Source organism: Mytilus californianus, unplaced genomic scaffold (assembly GCF_021869535.1).
Source record: "Mytilus californianus isolate M0D057914Y unplaced genomic scaffold, xbMytCali1.0.p SCAF_2, whole genome shotgun sequence".
Classification (NCBI taxonomy): domain Eukaryota; kingdom Metazoa; phylum Mollusca; class Bivalvia; order Mytilida; family Mytilidae; genus Mytilus; species Mytilus californianus.
The window spans coordinates 10,971,725-10,994,624 of record NW_026262668.1 but is presented as its reverse complement, the minus strand read 5'-3'; the positions used below and the strand labels follow the sequence as shown (position 1 = coordinate 10,994,624).

The 22,900-nt window shown below is 30.9% G+C and overlaps 1 protein-coding gene across 6 annotated transcripts in view; it reads left to right on the top strand.

The window, feature by feature from the left end:
• Positions 1 to 21,890, top strand: part of LOC127729219 (retinoic acid receptor RXR-like) — a 60,751-nt gene extending 38,861 nt beyond the window's left edge. For 4 of the 6 annotated variants that reach the window (XM_052236926.1, XM_052236925.1, XM_052236929.1 and 1 more), the window contains exons 3-8: positions 2,881 to 3,038; positions 4,953 to 5,003; positions 9,621 to 9,769; positions 11,585 to 11,711; positions 12,814 to 13,038; positions 14,227 to 21,890. In XM_052236926.1, coding sequence (XP_052092886.1) covers positions 2,881 to 3,038; positions 4,953 to 5,003; positions 9,621 to 9,769; positions 11,585 to 11,711; positions 12,814 to 13,038; positions 14,227 to 14,477 — 961 coding nt within the window. In that variant the 3' untranslated portion in view covers positions 14,478 to 21,890. The remainder of the gene's footprint in view (positions 1 to 2,880; positions 3,039 to 4,952; positions 5,004 to 9,620; positions 9,770 to 11,584; positions 11,712 to 12,813; positions 13,039 to 14,226) is intronic. The other 2 variants (XM_052236927.1, XM_052236930.1) reach the window with 1 other exon arrangement.
• The last annotated feature ends 1,010 nt before the right edge of the window (positions 21,891 to 22,900 follow it).

Genomic DNA, 22,900 nt, shown 5'->3' with positions numbered 1-22,900 from the left:
GTAGAATATAAAGATGGAGAAACTTTATAAGTACAAGGGTACTATAAACATAATAAATTGGATGGAAAGTTAAAGAAAACACACTTTAAAAGACCATTTTTACAGCACACGGTTACATTTACAACAAAATTAATGTCGATTAAAAACCTCCTGATCTGAGTCCTAATCTCCTGACCAAAATTTCCCAATCTCCTGATCTGAGTTTCACAGTCCATCACATGTATGAATAGGTAAATTGAAAATTTTTAAGTTCTTAGACCACTTTCATTCTGTGTCAGAAACCTATGCTGTGTCAAATATTTAATTACAATCCAAATTCAGTGCTGTATCAAGCTTGAATGTTGTGTCCATACTTGCCCCAACTGTTCAGGGTTCGACCTCTGCGGTCGTATCAAGCTGCGCCCCAGCGGAGCATTTTATTAAATTTCCCCTCCTGTTTTTGTATTAAAAAGGTCCCTGTAAATATGCCATCCATGACGCATTTATCGTTTATTTTCATATTTGCTGTACATATGTTGGATAAATGTTTTTCTTAAAATTTTTAAGTTAAGGTAAAATTCCATATGGAGGTGCTCCTAATTAAAGGAGGCTTATACTAAGAAAAACAAGTTTACTTCCGGTTTACTGATTTACTATTTTTGAATGCATTCAAAGGTTAAAAGGACATTAGTTGAAGTACCAGTTTAAAATCTTTTCACAAAATTGCGTCTTGTCAAAATCTAAACAATCAAATAAAGGAACTTAGTATTTCCATTGATTTTTATACCACCGCAAAAAATTTTGCGGTTGTATATTGGTATCACGTTGTAGTCGTCCGAAGACATTTGGTTGCTGGACAATAACTTTTAGTAAATGTAAATAGAAATCTATGAAAACACAAGGTTTATAACCACAAAAGGAAGGTTGGGATTGATTTTGGAGGTTATAGTCCTAACAGTTTAGGAATTAGGGGCAAAAAAGGGGCCCAAATAAGCTTTTTTCTAGTTTCAAAAAAAATAACTTGTGGAATGGTGTATGGATCTCTCTGAAATTATACCACAAGTTTCCATACCACAAAGGGATGATTAGGATTGGCTTTGGGGGTTATGGCTCAAAGGGGGAAAAACAAGGGTTTACTGGTTAATTGACAATTAAAAAAAAGTACAATGTCATGTTTGGATTACCTCCCTTACAATGCTTTTAAATTATGTATAAAGAAATGTTGTATTGTCTTGAGGTGATTAGTTGTCAATTTATTTTTAGAAGTTACTATTTGAAAATGCTGATTAAGGAATATTAATTTTAGCCATGATTATGTATGTCATTTTCTATTTTAAGACTTTTATGATGTATTTAAATGGGTAATTATGGTTGCAAACTCCATTGGAAATTTGAATTGAGATCATGACCATATCTTGAGGGAAAGAATTTTTTTTGGGGGGAAAAAGGGGGGAAGGGGGGGGGGGAGGTGCAAAAAAAGTTGTTTTTTTGGGGGGGGGGGGTCAATTCGCAACAGCATAGTGTATTGCACAAAAGCAAAAAATTGAATATAGATCCAAATCATATAACCAATTCTAAGTTCTTTGACTACAGTTATTCTGTGTCAGAAACCTATTATGTGTCAAATATTTAATTACAATCCAAATTCAGACATGTCTCAAGCGCGAATATTGTGTCCATTTTTCAGGGTTGGACCTCTGCGGTCGTATCCAGCTGCGTTCGGCGAAGCAATTTATGTTTATTAAACAAAGTAAAAGGATGTCGATTTATAATAAAGGTGAAATTAATAATCGGCGGTACTTAGAAATGCTTACAAATTTTTTGTTCAAATAAGTACGATAATTTTAACTAGTTTACATTGTTGAAAGATTTGGATCACCATATGAATCCATCTTTTAATCTTTTAATCGTTCAATTAAGGTTGAGGAGAATTATGATATTGAAATAAATATCATCAAGTGAAAATAATAAAGAAGAAATAAGTAGAGAAACACACCCAAGCCAATTCTGGACTTTAAACATCCACTTTCATGTATTCAATCATTTACGAGACCATGGCATCATTCAAAGAAGTGAAAAGGGAGCATGGCGTAATTTATTAGGACAGAAAAAGGGCATGGCGTCTATCCATGCTAAGCATGCCTGGGGTAAACATTGGTGCATAGTGCATTCAAATATTATACAACGTGTATGTCTGACATGCAAAATATATGGTTTATAATCAGTTTTCCAATGGACATCTGGTTATTGATTTTGGTTTGTACAACAGGCCTGGGGGCGGCTCCAGTTGTTTCTATTCAATAACTTATAAACGGTTCAACCAATACTTTTTAAATTTTAGTATATATATATATATATATATATATATATATATATATATATGTTGTTGCTGATGACAAAATTGAGGTCAAAAACTAAATGGACGATTTTCACCTTTTCTGTTCAGGTGTTATGCTCCTTCATTGCTTTTACAATGAAACAAAATTGACTAATATTAATAAATATAATAAAAACCAGGTTTGTTGTTATTTTGCTTTTCAGGCTCCTTTGATCCACTAATTTAAAGAGTTTTTACATTAGTATTTCAGATGTGTGTGCTGAAAAAGTAGCTGTTATTGTTCCCATTTGAAAACATCTGACCTGTGGCTTTCTCACATATATGTCTACAATTAAGAAAATTCTTTTTCAGAACTGATATAGATCAGTAGTATACACACTTTAGTAAAATACATGTACAGTTTGTGTCATTTGTAAAAGAAAGCCAAAGAACTTGTTTAATCTGATGGACCACATATGTATGGACCAATAACACATATGTATGAGATAACCACATATTTTTATTTTTTTAATCTTCAGAAATATGTTGGACTTTAACAAGTTCTGTATTTTTTACATTTACAGTTGTGAAGGTTGTAAAGGATTTTTCAAAAGAACAGTGAGGAAAGATCTGACATATGCCTGCCGAGATGACAGAAATTGTATCATCGATAAACGACAGCGAAACCGATGTCAGTACTGCCGCTACATGAAATGTTTAACCATGGGAATGAAGCGAGAAGGTAAATTCCTCAACATTTTCTGTAGCACTGTCATTATTGTTTATATTTGAACGCTATTACTTTAAAATTGATTTTGATTAAAATTACTTAGGACTTAGTATCAAACATAAACTGAAATAACTGTTTATGTACACATTTCATGTTATTTTATCAAATTTTGCGCAGGGCTACTAAAGTGCTTCAGCTTTGGTACACCTGAAAATTTTGACATGATCCAATATTTTTCAAAGATTAAAGATAGTCACACAGTATGTTGTCCTGAGATAACTGGTTGTGTAACCAGTAAAATGAAAATGTGTGTTAGAACACTTCATTTGCTAAAAGTTTACCCACATATATATAAACTTGTGCATATATTGAATTACCAACAGTTTCATTTAAAAAAATCTTATGTTAAAAAATGCAAGTTTAATGCAGTAGGCAAAGAAGTTGGTCAGTAAACCCTTTTGAATTTTTTAATGACCTTGAAGGCCTGTTTATTGTTTAATTCACCTGTGAACTTGGGTTGCTGTCACATTGGAATTTTTGGTTTCTAGATCTGCATTAATTTATTTTGGATTTTACCTAAAATTAAATCTGAAAACCTGAGGACAAAACAGATCAGAAGAAAAGAAAAAAGATGATTAGAATTGTTCTGTTTCATTGGAATTAATTTTACTGAAGAGTTGAAGCAGTGTGCGATGTGGTACAAATGAACATACATGTGTGATACAATTTCAAATGAACACACAATGTGTGAAACAAATGAACATGCATGCATTGCACAATTGTGAAACTAAAGAAACGGTGATCTACATGTACACTAGATAAACAGTGTACAAATTTATATGGATGACAGCTCCTTTGACTTTTAAGTTAACTTTTACAGCTTTTGGTTTATCCCCTGTCCGATAAAAGAAAATGTCATTTTTTCCACCTCACATGATGCACATACATTGACATACATTTACCAAGAGTCAATTCATATTGATATCCTGGATTTCAGTAATTGTGCAGATCTAGACAAAGATACCTTTTAAAACGTTCTCTACAATGTTGTATACGCAAAATATATATAGACACAATAATATATGCACATTTATACGATTAAAAATGATTAATTGTCCTGGTTTAATGCTTGTTTTCTGCCTAGGCTTGATTTTATTCAATAAATGTTACATTTCAGAAACTAAAAGAAAACATAATTGATTTGTTTCAGTTCAGAAAGTTAGAAATTTAAATTGATTTTGAGAAAGCTCAGCAATGTTTTTGATGTAAATGCCTTTGGAAAAATCAATTTGTGACAGTTATTTGCTGTTTATAAGATGTAATTGATATTAACTGTAGTTTTTCTTTGTGTTTTTTTTTAACGAAAACAGATGTGTGCATGCATATGTCTTTTTATATGAAATTGACATTATTCTGACAGATCAGTTTTCTTTATATTCAAATTTCCTGTCAAATCAATCAAGTTTAAATTATTGATGACATATATACTTAAAAATATTTCCATGAAACTTGTGGTTGATGATGCTGAACACTTCCTGGAATGCTTCATTCCATCACATTCATGTTAAAAGATAAGACAGTCAGTTACTGAAATAAATGATTGATAAATGTAAGTGAACTGATGCATATAGAACGGAGCTCAGGAGGATAATTGTCCAGGTACATGTACTTGTAGCTTGACAGTCTTCAGGTATAGTTGGTCAGAGAAAATGAAAAATTATCAAACCAGCAAAACTTCAAGTTTGATTAATAAGAATGATTAAACAGATTGATTAGGGAAGAAATTAGTGATAAAGCAAATTAAAATCACAAGCTGAAACGAGGATTTACTGTTGTCAGTTGATGAATTATTGACTCATGCACAAGTTCACAGTGGTCCAAATGTTGTATATTGTTAGCATTCAGAATACTGTTTATCATTTACAGATGTGAAAAGTGTTGCTCCTCCTGCAGATAACAGCGGATCATCATGGGGTGGTAAATAGGACCAATAAATCTAAATATTTCACACAAAAATGGCATGGTCTGCAAATAGTATCGAGTATTTAGTTATTCCTATACCTGCCTCAGGCTTGGCTTTTAGATTGCTTTGCCTTGAAAACCAAAATTGAATATCAGTGAAAATTATCCAATAAGTTTTGTTTTAGTACAATTTAATTTTTTTCTTCAAAATGTTGAAGTACATTATACATATTTAACTACAAATGTAGCTTAAAAACATGCATGTAGAATGTTTTCTATACACTTAAGTTTATTAATAGAACATTTATAAATTCAATATTTCTTTTTAATGTATACATATACATGATATATCATGCAGACTTCTAGAATTTTTATAGAAATTAGAATATCAAATCAATTCAAAAAATATTTTATAAATAGTATTACATGTATGTAAATTTTTAGAATGGAAAAACTCTTTGTATAAAAAAAGTCGACGTAGTTAATTTCATGACAATATTTCCTTTTAATAAGTGAGTTTATAAGGAAGAATTAGATACTCTTTACTGTTTCATATATTGTACAAAAATTGTGTATATAATAAATAGCTCATTAGAAAGCATTTGAGAGTGAAATATTTTCTATTGCTAGTTATATTAGATTTCTTGGGTAACCCTTTTAATCAGAAATCAATCCACACATATCTAGATTCAAATTATTTTGTATATCTGCTTCATTAAGAAGTTAGACTTTTTAACATTTTCTGGATTTTTTTTACATCTGGGAAAGGGTTACCATGACAACTCAATCAGTGTTTCCTAATTTGATTATCAAGATGGTCTTTTATTTACCTCCTCATATGTGGCTATTTTTGTGATTAACAATTTAATCAAATAGGTCATGCTTTATTTCAGTCATTAATTAAGTAAATTAATTATTATTTTTACTGTTGTTTACAGTCGTCTTCCGACTACATGGACTACATGTACATTGATGAAATACATTTTTATTCTTTCCAAATATTTGATGGTAAAAAAAAATAATTACAGCTTTTGATTAATTACTTAATAGTGTACTGCTTGTAAATGGTGTACACTCACAATTTTGATACATTTCATGTTATTCAGATTTAGATTTATAACTTGGTAATTTTTTTAGTCCTCATTTCAATTTCAGAGAATAAGTGAATGTATTAAGACTTTTGTCTTTGAAGTTTCCTTGTTCTCTTTGGTTAGAATGACCAGCTGCTAATTTTCAGTTGGGTGGGAATAAAGGAATCAGTTTGTTAAAGAAAATGAAAAAAACAAAGATTTGTAATACTCTTTCACTGTCAATTGGATTCTAACCGTACCATATAATATCAAGGGATTTAGCAGGAGATAGGGAAGGATAAAAGCAAGATTTGAAATAAGAATAGCAAGCTTTGATAATCAATTACAGGTTTCACTGTTTGTGAAGTCAAACCTCTAGACTTTCTGTCCCTCCTGTGTATAACAATTGTGTCTCTTCTAACTTTATTGTTTATTATTACACTGTTTGACATTTAACTAAGATGGACAAATTTGACATTCCACTAGGATGAAAATTACAAATCAAGTTCAATCATCAGAATTTTCTGTTTAAATAAAGAAATTTTGATTTTGTTTCTTTTATAAGTGAAATGAAATGAATTTGGAATTGAATTTTAAAAAGTTTACGATTGCATGCTAATTGATTGGCATGTAGCATTGCTTTTATAATTAGATCAACTTGGCAAGACAATGTGTACTATTCTGTAGAGATCAAAGCTTGCTAACTCTTATCATTGATTGTTCACTTAATAGTTCACTGTATTTGTTTCTTAGTTTTTTTAAGGAAGAAATTAACGATTTTTTCCATTTTTTTTTAGTTCTGCACAGAAAAGATGTAATTGATCTTTAAAAGCTGTAAATTTCTCGATGTAATGAAGACGAAGCATCTCTGCCAGTGTTGTATATTGTTAATTAGGTTTTTGATTTGTATTTGTTTGTAGAAATATTCATTCAGCTGTCATAGTCCAGTATAATCAATATCGATAACAGAATTATTTATATTGTCAATTGTAAATATTGATTTCAAATCTGAGAATACACCAACTTATTAATTAGATTACTAAAATGTTATTATGAAACGAGATGTCAGAGATGTGACTGGTAGGATATATATTGTCTGCTTTCTTTCTCTAATGATTTTATATTTATATGTCTAAAAACATACAAAGTGTAAAAGAAGTCTTTATGTGCAATTGATGATAACATTAAAAAAAAAGAAAATCAAATTGGTTACCTCTAAATATTAGAAAATTAACACACACTTGAAGTTTCCATAATAAACAAGATTATTAAAAGCTGAAAAACTAACATAAGTAAAACTTGGATTGGTAAAAAAAAAGCAAGCAGATTTTAACCAAACATCAGTTATGTCCCATTGGATGAAAAAGACCTATATTGATTTTGGGTCAGTAAGGTCAAGGTCACATAACCAATTGATAGTCTCAAATAGGGTTAAAGTGTTGACTTTAAGGTTATATCTGTTGAATCATATGTCCAACATTCAACTAACTTTGCTTGAGAATGTCCATTGGGAAGAACAAGGCCCTCAAATGTCAAGATCACAATACATATTTCCCATTGTTAAGCATCTACAGAACTGACTTTGCATCACAAAAACTCCAAAAATAACTACCAGACTAAAAAATGAGTTTCTTCTACAAATCCAACTTTATGCTATAATGTCATGACTAGTGTCTACAGAAAGTTATTCTAAATTGATTTTCTAGTCTTACTTAAGGCTTCAACATGAAAATTAATTAACCATGCTGCTCTATATAAAACAAATTTATGTTCATGTATATTCAGTGTTGAAGTGTTGAGTTTTTTTTTCTTGATAAAAGGTTTTTTTCAATTTTTTTAAAACTTCTAAAAAGGACATTGTAAGCTTTGTTTGAACTTAAGTCAACATGATGGACAAATCAGAGTCTAAAATGCATAAAGAAGCTTTTATTCAAATTACAAATATTGTATTTTCACAAAATAATAAACATACACTATCATTCATTTTTTAATTTACTGCATGTAAATACCAAAACAAGCAAGCAAGCAATTTCTGGGTTCAGTAAAAAGGAAGAACCATACAATTTGTTTACTTTCAGAGGTCGACGCAGAACTCTATCAGTATTATCTGGATGAGGACGACTCGGAGGAAGATAGTAATAATTATTGTTGCTTTTATTTTTATAGTTCTGTTCAATTTGTTACCATGGTTACAAAGTTAAACATTTTGAAGTTTTGGTATTGGTCAGTTGTCATGATTTTGAAAAAAGAGATTCAAAATATTTTCTAGAGTATTCAAACATTTGACGAACAATGTAACTATCTTGCTTCAGTGTGGCGTGTAAAAACATGCAGTATTCACCAAGCTCTTACTTTCATGACAGGCAATATGGAGCTATGCAAATAAAATTAAAAACTCCCTTAATTATTGAGCCATGAAGACATTTTTCAAAAAAAGAAACATTGAAGTTAAAAATAAAACCCTACTGATATCACAGAAAACATCTTATGTTGTTGATGCTGATTTTACTTGTAACACATCAAGTACACAGGTAGAAAATTTGAAAAAAAAAAAATTAATTCATGTTACTGGAAGCAATTAATGGGTCAAAAGGTGGTAACTGAGTTATAATTTTTTTAACTGTAGGTAACATGGGTAAAAAGTTCTGTATTTATGGAAATATTTATGGTGAAACTTAATACAGATTCAAAAATAAGCATACGTGACACCATACTAACAGGTAGAATTTTGAAAACCTAGCCAAGGGGATTTAGAATTATTAACTATGGTATCATGGGTATTGAATCCTATCTTCTGATTGTCAAAGTGGACAATTTCTGTTTCTTTGGGGATCATTCTTTGAAGGGTATAAATTTTCTATTTTTAATTTATTTAAGTATGATAATGCTGCTATGCTGTATTTATGTTTTTGAATGCACAAGTTTTATCTTTCCTTTCAATTTTGTATGAAAAAACATACCGGTAGTTCCTTGTTTTCTGAAAAAAAATCTTTTTATGGAAAACAAATCTGAATGTCTTTCATTAATTTACATGTGAGCTGCGTCGGATAGAAATCGACCTTATGTGCATGTACATGTATAAGACTTTGATTCATTTTGGAACATTCAAATACGAAATGAAAGATAAATTTTAATTTGTTTTGTAGGTTTGTTATAACAACTCAATTTTCAAAGAGTTACAGACTTTGCAAAGAGATTTTTCCAACCCGAAATAGGATAACAGATGTATTGATATTTGTTGCATAAGGTCGATTTCTATCCGACGCAGCTCATGTATATTTGTCTGTATTTTCATTTGAGGGAGAAAGTGATAGCTCTCTTCAATACTGAAATATTTTCATGAAAAAAACAAAAATGAATTCTCCTTTCAATTCTAATGTTTGATGAAGCTTGAGCAACTTAATTTTTTATACTCACAGAAATCAAGAATTTAGATCTAATTTGTTTTTTTTATTTGCAGATGGAAATGAGAAAACTTAGAGGTTTAACGATTTATTTGAATGTTTGAAGAGAATCATTAATTAGTGGGCCTTACATTTAAAATGAATTATTTATTTTCCAGCTGTTCAGGAAGAAAGGCAAAGAAATAAAGAAAAAGGGGAGGGAGAAGTAGAAAGTACTAGTGGAGCTAACAATGATATGCCAGTAGAAAAGATCTTAGAGGCAGAGCTAGCCGTTGATCCCAATACTGATACATATATTGATACTCAGGTGTGTTGGTATAGTTCATGCAAGAAGTGGGAAGTAAAAAAAAATAATTGAAAAGAAAACTTAGTTTATATCCTTTAATGATACTCAGATGAGTTGGAATTGTTCAAAAACTCATCTAAGATATCTGGCATATAATTTTCTACGCCATGCATTGTCTACAAAAGACTTATCAGTGACACTTCAGGGCATGAAGATTACCATTTCCCCTTTCCTGTGGAAAGTAAATTATTACACGGGAAAGTGACCAGTTTGTAAATATTGCGGATGCTCAGAAAATGTTAAACTCTTAAAAGTATGCTCAGAATGCAGGATTTTGCATCTTAAAATTTCAAAATTTTCTTGGGGGGGCATGCCCCCAAACCCCCCCTAGCAAATTCACCCCTCTTTGCGGGTCTCAACCGGTTATAGTGGATTTACACACGGGAAAGTGAATTTTTTTTTATCACTTTCCCTTGGGTAAGTGGCCTGCCAAAAAATTCTTCATGCCCTGCAGTGACTTGAATCAAAAACATTAGAAAGACCAAATAAAGTATGAAGTAAAAGCATACAATATACAGTCATAATAGTATGATTAATAATTGACTTAGATGACATTACAGTCATAATAGTATGATTAATAATTGACTTAGATGACATTACAGTCATAACAGTATGATTAATAATTGACTTAGATGACATTACAGTCATAATAGTATGATTAATAATTGACTTAGATGACATTACAGTCATAATAGTATGATTAATAATTGACTTAGATGACATTACAGTCATAACAGTATGATTAATAATTGACTTAGATGACATTACAGTCATAATAGTATGATTAATAATTGACTTAGATGACATTACAGTCATAATAGTATGATTAATAATTGACTTAGATGACATTACAGTCATAACAGTATGATTAATAATTGACTTAGATGACATTACAGTCATAACAGTATGATTAATAATTGACTTAGATGACATTACAGTCATAATAGTATGATTAATAATTGACTTAGATGACATTACAGTCATAATAGTATGATTAATAATTGACTTAGATGACATTGGAAAAAGGCATTTTACACTTGATGAAGGGCATTGACTTTATTTGTGATGACTTTTTAAAAAGTTCTCTGGAAAACAAAGGTGCTAATAGACTTTTACTTAAATAGTAAATGTACTTGAAAATGTGTGATTTCTGAATGTTAGTGCATACAGGGATGGGATAATGAATTTCATATTAAAACTTAATTCATGAGTGTTAATTTATAACAGCAAACACTGGGAATGTTTCTAAGGATATATTACTCAGATGAAATTTTTTTTTCCATAAAGCTGTTAATATGTGTTTAATGATGTCTACTATAAAAAGTTCTCATTGAACATGCCAGAGTTATTTCCACTTTATTCCCCTCCCACTTTGAACAGAGGAGAAAAGCAAAAATCCGCCTGTTCTAAAATAATAGTGTATCATAACTTTGTCTTTAAACAGAGGAATTGGAATATGAATAAATTTTGTGACTTCATGGCTGTTTAATAAATTTGCCATTTTGTTACTACTATAAAAACAATATTAGATATGACAACATATGGTTTATGAATAATTAACTCCTTGACAAGACTGAATGACAACACACATAGTTCATGTTATAACACCTGACACACCCTTAAAAGACATCAAAATATTGACTGATAAAAATCTCTTATTTTTTTTTTCAAAAATGGAAGATTCCAACCTGGTTATATGGCTCCATATATAATATATAAAGAACTTTTGAGAGCATCCAAACAAAAATATATATGATGTTTTAAATTTGATTGCAGAAAGATGCTGTTACCAACATATGTCAGGCTGCAGACAAACAGCTGATTACATTAGTAGAATGGGCCAAGAGAATTCCACACTTTGTAGAACTACCATTGGAGGATCAAGTGATACTGCTGAGAGCTGGTATACCTTCTACCATTACACTGCCTCCATCAATAATAATCAAGATAAATGGGAGGGGCAATCTTTACTTGAAAAGACAACTTACAAAAATTTAGATAACATAATTATGCTTTTTGATAATAAAAAGATTTATCAAACTAGAAAAAAAACCGGTCTAAATGGGTGAACAATTACAGAAAGAATATTCATCTTTTATATAAGAATATATTTTATAAAAATGCATAAAAATACAAATATATTTTACCCTTAGTGTGGGCTGCCAAATATATTTGTGAGGTAGACCATCTATGTACACAATGCCTTAGAAGTCTGATGATAGCATGCTTGACTCGAGTGTGGGAGATTGTGGGCTCAATACCTGGCCAGGTCAAACCAATGACTTCAGAATTTCTATTTGCTACTTTTCGGCTAAGCACACATAATTTAGGAGTTAGAGCAAAGACAGGTCTGCTCAAAGTCAGAGTTATGTGTCCAGGTAGGGTGATCTGTCTTCCTGCTGACTATTACCTTGCAAACTAGCATGCTTAAAATTCCGACTGAACTCCGTGATTAATCAAAATGATTTGTGAATTCACAAATACAAGTGTAGTTGTACTATGGTTTATTTATGGAGTTTGGTTGATTTTATGGGAAGCTTCAATCAACAAATTTGTGATTGTCATAGTATTTAAAAATTAAGTTTGCTTTGGAAAAAAAAGATAAATAAAAATAAAATATAATATCCAGGAAATACTGATCTGCACTTTATAAAATTCAACCCCCTCCCCACAAAAAAAAAAAACAACAACAAATAAACAAAATAAAAAAACCCAATTTTATTAGAACTATTATACATATGTATATACAAATGAGTTTTTAAGGTTGAAGAGATTTTTCTTGATACATATTTTTTAAACTGATGCATATAACAAGGTTTAAATTGGCTGTGACAAATAAAGTCTAGCCATATAGATGTCTTTAATTATGATTTCAAATTAAGAAATAGCTAATGTTTGTTTATTGTATTTTTTGTAAGATGAAACAAAATGTGAATTTCTAGTTTTTATTTTGTCCATTTGTACGTAGGAACATTTTGATGTTTATTTATTTTGTCTCATTGTAGGCTGGAATGAATTGTTAATCGCTGCATTTTCCCACCGATCTACTGTAGTTAAGGATGGTATATTACTGGCTACAGGTTTACATGTACATAGAAGTAGTGCTCACCAGGCGGGAGTAGGAACCATATTTGATAGAGTCCTCACAGAATTAGTGGCCAAAATGAGAGAAATGAAAATGGACAAGACAGAAGTTGGCTGTCTAAGGGCTATAGTCCTGTACAACCCAGGTATTACACAGTTTTTATACAAAACTTATAAAGGGGGTGTGATAATAGGGCCAACTTAACTCAAAGGTTGGAGACATTGTGGTCTTCAGGGGACAAGATCCCATACCCCATAAAAATTTATGAATTTTCTCTTTTAATCCAATTTTAAGGATACTGAAAACCAACTAAATTCTTCTAGGGATTTATATCCGTGAATAGAAGAATAACGGTTATACAAATCGCCTAGAATATGTAAAACTTCGGTTTTCCCTTTTATAAAAACATCAAGAAAATTAAAATGTTGCAAAAGAACAAATAGCTGTGAAGTCAACTGGAAAGGGTGCAATGAAAAATTAAGTATCCACTTTAATGAGTCTGTTAACAGTTAGTTACTTAAAATACCCTCAAGTTCCCCCAGTTATCCAGACTAAAAGCCTGAACTAATTTGAAGCAATGTACATGGACAAAGAATTTGACTAATCATAGGAAGAGAAATATTCTGTGCCATGTTTAAAAAGAACATGTCTGAATTACAGCAGAATGTGATTTTCTTCATGTAAAGTAAATACTCGTATAGCTACACATATTTCCAAAATGTGGTAAAGAAATAATTGCTATTTTCTTTTTGCATTAAATGTGGATAAATATTTCTATAAGAATATCATGGGTGGTGTATTATCACTGTGTTATAAGAACAAAGAAAATTGATTGTAAAGTTTTATTTCATTTTGGGGCAATCAAATTCCTATAGTAACTGGATGGTTAGCTATGATTTTCACCTTTCTCTAACATGTTTTGTTTGTACAAAGAACAAAGTGCAGTCAGGAGAACATTCTTTAGTTAAAACCTATTTATGCCCATGTCAAGTGATTTATGAAAAATATATGCTTGAATATCAGGTTTGCAAAATAGTGTATATTACCATAATAGTCGAGCCAACCATTTTATAAGAAAATTACACGAATCTCTGTTCTAACTTCTATTGGATGGACAAAGGGAAATAACTCAATTCAAAATATAACGAATATGTTTCTCTGTTAAGAGAATACAGGTGGACAGCAATATTCACCTCCTCGGTGCCCAAACGCTTTGTTACCTACTGAAACTTACAAATTTATGATAAGTTACTCCAGCTATTTCTATTTCTATATGTTTTACACACTTTAAAAGTGAAATATTTTTAAAAAATTAAAAATTTATGTTTAATAGATGCTAAAGGACTTACTGCTACTCATGAAGTGGAACAGTTGCGTGAGAAAGTTTATGCTTCATTGGAGGAATACTGTAAAACCCGATATCCAGAGGAACCAGGACGATTTGCCAAGTTACTGCTCAGACTACCTGCCTTACGAAGTATTGGACTAAAGTGCCTGGAACATTTGTTTTTCTTTAAATTGATTGGTGATACACCAATAGACACGTTCCTAATGGAAATGTTAGAAAGCCCAACGAATACTTGAGAACCACATATGTGTCATTTATTGGAACAGTATCGGTCACACTTGATTGACATGAAGACTGGCTTTGACCCAGTGTGGTTACAATTTGGGCTGTATCATGATGGTCTTGTATAAAACATTCATCATTTCCCCTCATTTTTTCAGTTACAATTCTAGTTTTATTATGTCCACCTAACCTGTGTGATAAGACCACCTGCAGATTGCAGTTCAGCTGAAATTGTTTATGTTTGTAGTTGAATTATATTGTTATGAAATGGTAATGGTTATTATACCCGATTCTTTGACTAAAAATTAAGTCCTGCAGAAAACAAAAATGGCATGTAAACTGATATTTTTTTCTTAATTATTAGGTAATTTCTAAAGAAAGAAAGAATAATGTCTGCTGTTCAATCATTGCAGTTTGTGTATAAAGTTCAAAGTCGACTAGTAGTACAAGTTACTTTTGTACTTTAATTTTCAGATCATACTCTGCCCCCTCAAGGTACCAATCAATTTGTAGGCCTAGTGAATGTAATTTTTTACTTAACAGGATATTATTATGCTGCTGTTTTTTGAATATGTACAATGTTGTTTCTGATAAGTGATGGCTTACTTAATTTGGCAGTAATATAGAGTTTTGAATGATCCACTGTGAAATTTTTCCAGAGTAGCTTATTCAGGAAAAAAAGGGGATTGCATTTCATCTCCTTTCACAAAAAATCAATTTGTAAGGCTCAAAATTCACTACTGTTTAAACTTAAAAGCAAAATGAGTAAAAATAATAATCCTTTCTTTCAGTGATAAAACTTTATATCAAAAACACAAAACATTTCTCAAAATACCTCTAAATGAGTGACAACCTTCTTAATTTCAATTTGTCTCAATGATTCTCGACATATTTTAAAGTAGTCCTGTTTGTCTTGTTTGAGGCCATGAAATTAAAACATTTATTGGCAGATGACACTTTCATTCAGATGTAATTATGTCCTCAAAAGGTTTTGTAATGTTTATAGTTTTATATGTAACATTTATAGGTATTTGTACTTTGTTATGGCAGACTAGATGTAAGCAGTCATGTTGAATGTTCAAGATGGTATTTCTTATCCACATTGATATTGGTTTCATTATACTGTACCCTTACTTTACTTTGTTCATTTTTTCTGCATATGATATATAAGGATTTAGATTGTTTTATGTTGAGAATATTTTAATTTGTCCTTTGTCCATGATAAGTTAGTGAGGCATTATAGCCTAGATCTATTACACCTGTTTGCACGTTATTCTTTTACATGAAAAAATTCAAACAGGTTTGTTTTACCTCTCTTCTCAAAGATGTCTCTTTGGTTTCTCTTTTTAGTTCAGTCAGAGATAGAACTTTTTTAGGCAGATATTTTCCCTGTAGATTTAACAACAATTTGGATATTTATTTTCTATTTAATTTCACTTATGCTTAGAACTTCCATGATACCCAGCATTAAGGTGATTTTATATTACCTATGGCTATACTTCTTTATCATGTATAAGAAGTTAAATGATTTTCCAAATCCACTAAGCTATATGACTATCCTAATAGGAATTACATTGTAAATATCTACACAAAGTACATATCTACTTGATATTTTTTTGGCCTTTTTAACTTTTTTGATTCAAGCGTCACTGATGAGTCTTTTGAATGAAAACGAAACGCTAGTCTGAGTACAAAATTTTAGTCCTGTTATCTATGATGAGTTTATCTACACCATTATGTCAACTTAACACCATGGAGACAGCTTATGTATTGTGAAAAAGAAATCACCAAATCAGAGGTTTTAAATGTATAGGAGGCCACCTATTGTGGAAACCTAAACCTACATTATCAGCCATTTGCAGACATTAGGCATTTAAAAGCATTTATAATATCTACAAAAAATTATTTTCCTACTGTCAGTGTAAAATTATGTAAAGATCTTGCACAATATATTTGTTTGTTTTTTTTTTGTGATGATGAGCTAAATCTCTTACTACTTTTGATTCCAATTTTTATCCCTAGTGTCTAATTTTACATATATCATATGTTGAAAAAGAGGATCTAGTAAATTCATTGAATCATACACATTGGCAAAATGTAGTCCCTATTGTTATATTATGTAAATACTATTTGTTGCAATGAGTAAATGGCTATTTTTTTAACTTTGAACATAATTACACAATTTTGTCAGAACTGGCCTGACTGGTACCCTGTTCAGATATTTTCCATGTTACATGTTTAGAATATCAAAACCAGATTTTGTGCCACCATTTTTACATCCCTTTATATTACACTCCTCAATAAAGTTTTATTTATATCAAAAATTCTATTTCTAGAAAGAATGTACAAAGCACTCCCATAGTTAATTGTTTAAAATTCAATAGCTATGGCTATTGATAATTTGTAAATTTTGATATGTACGGATATGTAAAATCAAGGGAATGATCATCCGAATCTACAGATGGATTTGTATTGTCTCCCCCAGGTAACTTAGTTATGTGTAGATAACTAATGTTTCTTATTTTATGTATAATACTGTGATATGATTATAAAGTGCTTGGGTAATATGTATTGTATGCAAGGATTTGTTTATTTGTTTTATTGTTGATGGCATTGATCAGAAGTGATATAGGTAAATAACAGTGTTGATGAAAATGTGATGGGAGAAAACAAATTGCTAATTGTGATGAAAGACTCTTATAAAGTTAATATTTTGAAGAACAGATAACATTCTAAGCTTGTTGGTTTACATTGAAGGAAGACCTGTAAATTTGTGAAAATAGTAAAAAAAACAAAAAAAACAGAGGGACTTGTCTTGATAGGCCTATATTTGGATCACCATTGCACACAATTGCAGTTTTCCTGATGTATGTAATATAATTGAGTGTTTTTTAGGCACAAAATGTCTCATAAGTTCACTTTTTAGTATCAAGAGAGGCAATCTATCAAGACATCTGTCACTATGATATTTGTTCTGTTTTTCCTTCTATTGTTTTTTTTCATGTTGTTTCAACTACAACTTTGATATGTCAATTTGTGATTGACTCATGTTTTATAAGTGCTTTTTTAAAAAATGTGAACAGTTTTAATTTTTGAATAGACAATTAATTAAAAGTAAATTTATAATAATGTATATATTAGTTTTTTTTAAATGAATAGATTGTAACAGATGTCTGAAAAAATCCAGCGGTTGCATGCTTAGACAAATCTATATCAAAGAAAAACTGAAAATCGTACCTAATCGACATATAACTTTGTGTATGTTTTTATTTAATTGATGTTAGTGCAGCTATTGATTCATATGAATTTAATGCTCAATTTCACTGTACAGATACAGGATCCTCTGGTTTCACTGTACAGATTCAGTATCCACTGTGATTTCACTGTACAGATACAGTATCCACTGATTTCACTTAAAAGATTCAGTATCCACTGTGATTTCACTGTACAGATACAGTATCCACTGATTATACTGTACAGATACAGTATCCACTTTGATTTCACTGTACAGATACAGTATCTACTTTTATTTCACTGTACAGATACAGTATCCACTGTGATTTTACTCTACAGATACAGTTTCTACTTTTTATACGACCGCAAAAAATATTTTGGGATCGTATAATGGTATGATGTCGTCTGCGTCATTGTCTGAAGACACATTGGTTTCCGGACAATAACTTTAATTTAAGTGAATGGATCTCTATGAAATTTTTTAAGAAGGTTCAATACCACAAAAGGAAGGTTGGGATTGATTTTGGGGATGATGGTCCCAACCGTTTAGGAATTAGGGGCCCAAAAGGGTCCCAAAACAAGCATTTTTCTAGTTTCAGGATAATAACTTGTTTTTATTTAATTGATGTTAGTGCAGCTATTGATTCATATGAATTTAATGCTCAATTTCACTGTACAGATACAGGATCCTCTGGTTTCACTGTACAGATTCAGTATCCACTGTGATTTCACTGTACAGATACAGTATCCACTGATTTCACTTAAAAGATTCAGTATCCACTGTGATTTCACTGTACAGATACAGTATCCACTGATTATACTGTACAGATACAGTATCCACTTTGATTTCACTGTACAGATACAGTATCTACTTTTATTTCACTGTACAGATACAGTATCCACTGTGATTTTACTCTACAGATACAGTTTCTACTTTTTATACGACCGCAAAAAATATTTTGGGATCGTATAATGGTATGATGTCGTCTGCGTCATTGTCTGAAGACACATTGGTTTCCGGACAATAACTTTAATTTAAGTGAATGGATCTCTATGAAATTTTTTAAGAAGGTTCAATACCACAAAAGGAAGGTTGGGATTGATTTTGGGGATGATGGTCCCAACCGTTTAGGAATTAGGGGCCCAAAAGGGTCCCAAAACAAGCATTTTTCTAGTTTCAGGATAATAACTTGTGTACAAGTATTTCGATTGCTCTGAAATTGTACCACAATGTTTAATACCACAAGTAGAAGGTTGGGATTCATTTTAGGGGTTATGGGGCCAACAGTTTAGGAATTAAGGGCCAAAAAGGGGCCAAAAACAAGCATTTTTCTAGTTTCCAGACAATAACTTGTGTGTAAGTGTATGGATATCTCTCTGACATTGTACCACAAGGTTCCATATAACAAAGGGAAGGCTGTGATTGAGTTTGGGGTTAATTGCCCCAAACATGTAGGAATTAGGGGCCAAAAAAGGGCTAAAAACAAGCATTTTTCTAGTTTCCAGACAATAACTTGTGTTTCAGTGTATGGATCTCTCTGAAATTGTACCACAATGTTCCATACTACAAAGGAAAGGCTGGGATTGAGTTTTGGGGTTATTTCTCCAAGGGGGGTTTCAAAAAGTTGGGGGGGGGGGGGGATTTTTTTCCCCAATTTTTTTAAGGGATTCATAATTTTTCAAATTTCGAATTTTTTAAAAGTTTCAAGAAGAAAACTTCAATTGCACAGTATTGTGCAATAGATTTGTAAGATCTTTGACCACATTTATTTTGTGTCAGAAACCTATATTATGTCAAAAATTTGATCACAATCCAAATTCAGACAGTATCAAGCTTGAATATTGTGTTCAAATTTGCCCAAACTGTTCAGGGTTCGACCTCTGCGGTCGTATCAGGCTGCACTCAGCGAAGCATTTTATATTTCACTGTAGAGATACAGTATCCACTTTTATTTCACTGTACAGATACAGTATCCACTGTGATTTCACTGTACAGATACAGTATCCACTTTGATTTCACTGTACAGATACAGTATCCACTGTGATTTCACTGTACAGATACAGTATCCACTTCGATTTCACTGTACAGATACAGTATCCACTTTTATTTCACTGTACAGATTCAGTATCCACTGTGATTTCACTGTACAGATACAGTATCCACTTTGGTTTTATTGTACAGATACAGTATCCACTGTGATTTCACTTATTTGCATATTTAAAGTTGTTCCTGTAGGGATAGTAGAAAATTCCATGACATTACAATATGTCAAATTATTGCAAAGAATTTCCCATCTGTTACTACAATGTGGAAACATGTCATTTAAAAACAATGTTTTCTTTGAGAAATAAAAATGACATTATCAATTAGAAATATATCAGTGTAAAACATCATACTCAGCTGTACATATGTTGTTTTTTTTTATGTTAAAAATAGATTATCAGACAAATTTTACTTTTGAAGACTAACAAATTACAAAATAATTTTAAGATTTTTATTTGAAAATTGAACTATTCTGTTTTGATGTTGCAGTTTGAAATCTGTTCATATTTTCTTTTGCCTCAACTGACCAGTGGGTATCTTTATTTGTATGGTTTCTGTATAAATGACCAGTGGGTATCTTTATTTGTATGGTTTCTGTATAACTGACTAGTGGGTATCTTTATTTGTATGGTTTCAACTGACCAGTGGGTATCTTTATTTGCATGGTTTTTACTGACCAGTTGGTACCTTTATTTGTATAGTTTTTACTGACCAGTGGGTATCTTTATTTGTATGGTTTTTACTGACCAGTGGGTACCTTTCTATGTATGGTTTCTGTATATATTTGAATTTTCAGTTGTGATTCATAAATGAAGTGTGAATTGTAAATTTATGGTTGTAGATTGGTTGCTAGGTACCAGAACTTGCTACATGTATATGGATTTCTAGTTTGTTTTGACATTACCATGTATATAATTTTACAGGCACATATGAAAATCATCAGGGGTTGACTCTCTTTATTGTACTGTAAATTAGAAATTTATTTAACCAGTTTCAAACAAAAAATCTGAATGTAAAAGCTGTTTTAAATGTATTTCACATAAATATAGTGAAGAAAAAAACCAACCCTAAATTATTTATCAGCCTTACCTGAATAAAATACCTGACCTGGTTGAAAGTTGTCAGTTTAAACTATGAATCGTCTAAAATTAACCACATAATGTCCTCATTATTGACTTATTCTAAATATCCGATTGTTTTAGTACTTTTATGGATTGATATTACTGTTATGGCAGGGATTTCAGGGTTAAAGGCAAATCCTAAAAATTGTTAGTATTCAACTACTACTAACTTCCTATAGGCTGGTATACTCACAAAAAAACTTTTACTTCAAAATCATGAAAATAAATTAATACACAGTTGTTTCATTGGCACATATTAATATAGCTCTAAATTAAGGGGGGAATGTAATATTATTTCATCATAATTTAATTTTGGATATAACATGTCTTCTGATTGGCTGAAAGTGTTTTGTCTATCAGCTCATAGACATAATTTTGTCATGTGAATTGACGTCACCAAGGTTTTTTTCAAAATTTACTCTTTAAAAATGGAATTTAGAATTAAATTATAAGGAATGACTGTAATATTTTTTCTGTCTATTCGAAATAAATGTAAAAAATGTGGTGCACACTTTTAAATAACCCGCTACACCAGTTATTCAGTGTGCACCACATTTTTTAAGTTATTTCTTCATAGACAGAAAAAATATTACGGTCATTCCTTAATTAAATTGAATTCCACTATTTAGTGTATCGAATAAGATATACAAATGATATTTATCATCTCCTTTTTGATTAAGGAAAGACAGCTGACATATTTTCTTAGTTCAAACACCACTACACAAATAATGGCATATCCCAAATGAAACATTATAGATATTGTTAGTGATTCTATTGAAGCCTTGTTCATTGCTTTGATAGTCCAGTGCTATGTACATAAAATGTATAATGTATGTTGAGAAAGAATTATTTTACACAATTGTAGAAATATATATTTTATCATTGTATATATATCATAAAATGTTGGTTTTATTGTGGTAGGCTTAATTCATCAACTGTTGGGGAGTGCTATATTTGTCTTATGTCAGGAATCCAGTAAAATATATATATATATCAGACATTGCTAGAATAAACGATACAAGAATTTACGTTTAGTTTTTTATATAGTCTTCATCTGATACCAAGCGTCATAACACTGGCAACATCTGAAAGAATACACAATAGAAGAATTTACATTTTGTAAGTCTCCTACCGATGAAGTCGAAGGGGACTTGAGGTTTGCACTCAGTCCCTCTGTCTGTCTGTCCATCCGTCAGTCCGGCAAACAAGGTTAGGCGGTATTTACCACCCCCGGTATTTACCAGTGGTATTTACCGGCATTTATCGTCCTGGACAATACTCCCCAAGTGGTCAATACTGGCAAATACTGGTCAATTGAAATTTTCATGCTTCTTATGACTGACTTATCTATCAATTTTAGTAAAAAATTGGTTGATGAGGGAAAACTTCCTTTGACATGATTCAGTTTATAAAAATGAATGATATTGGTATGTTATTAATTAATAAAACATTAAAAATGACTAATTTAGTTCTTAGGGGTGATATTGCATACTTTTGGTATACATAAAAAATTGCAATATCAGTTATTTTAACATGTATAAATCAAGATAGTTTTATTTTTTCTTGAAAAGATTTGAATTTTACAGGTAAATAGAATAACAAGTGACTAGCAATATAGATTATCAGAGCATTACCTATTATATGGCTAACAGGTGTCAAAAGTTTAATTACTATAACAACTGTCCCTTAATAAATGTTGACATAACAGGAAAAAAAAAAGTCATAAAAGTGATTTATGAATATTGTTTTAAACAATGAATTAATTCCTGACTGTTCAACAGCATGATAAAAATCTTCTAAATGCAGGAAATTGGTTTTTTTTTAATAAATATATAACATATATATAAAACAATTTTTAAAATTTTTTTAATTGCATCTTTCAAAATAACAGTTAAGAAAACCAGATGTTATATAGTCTCTTTTAAATGACTAACTTCATGGTGTTAATGACTATATCTGTTGTATGATTAAATTAATATTTGATAAATCTTCATTAAACCATGTTCATGAACTAACTAATTGTGACTTTTTGTCCTAG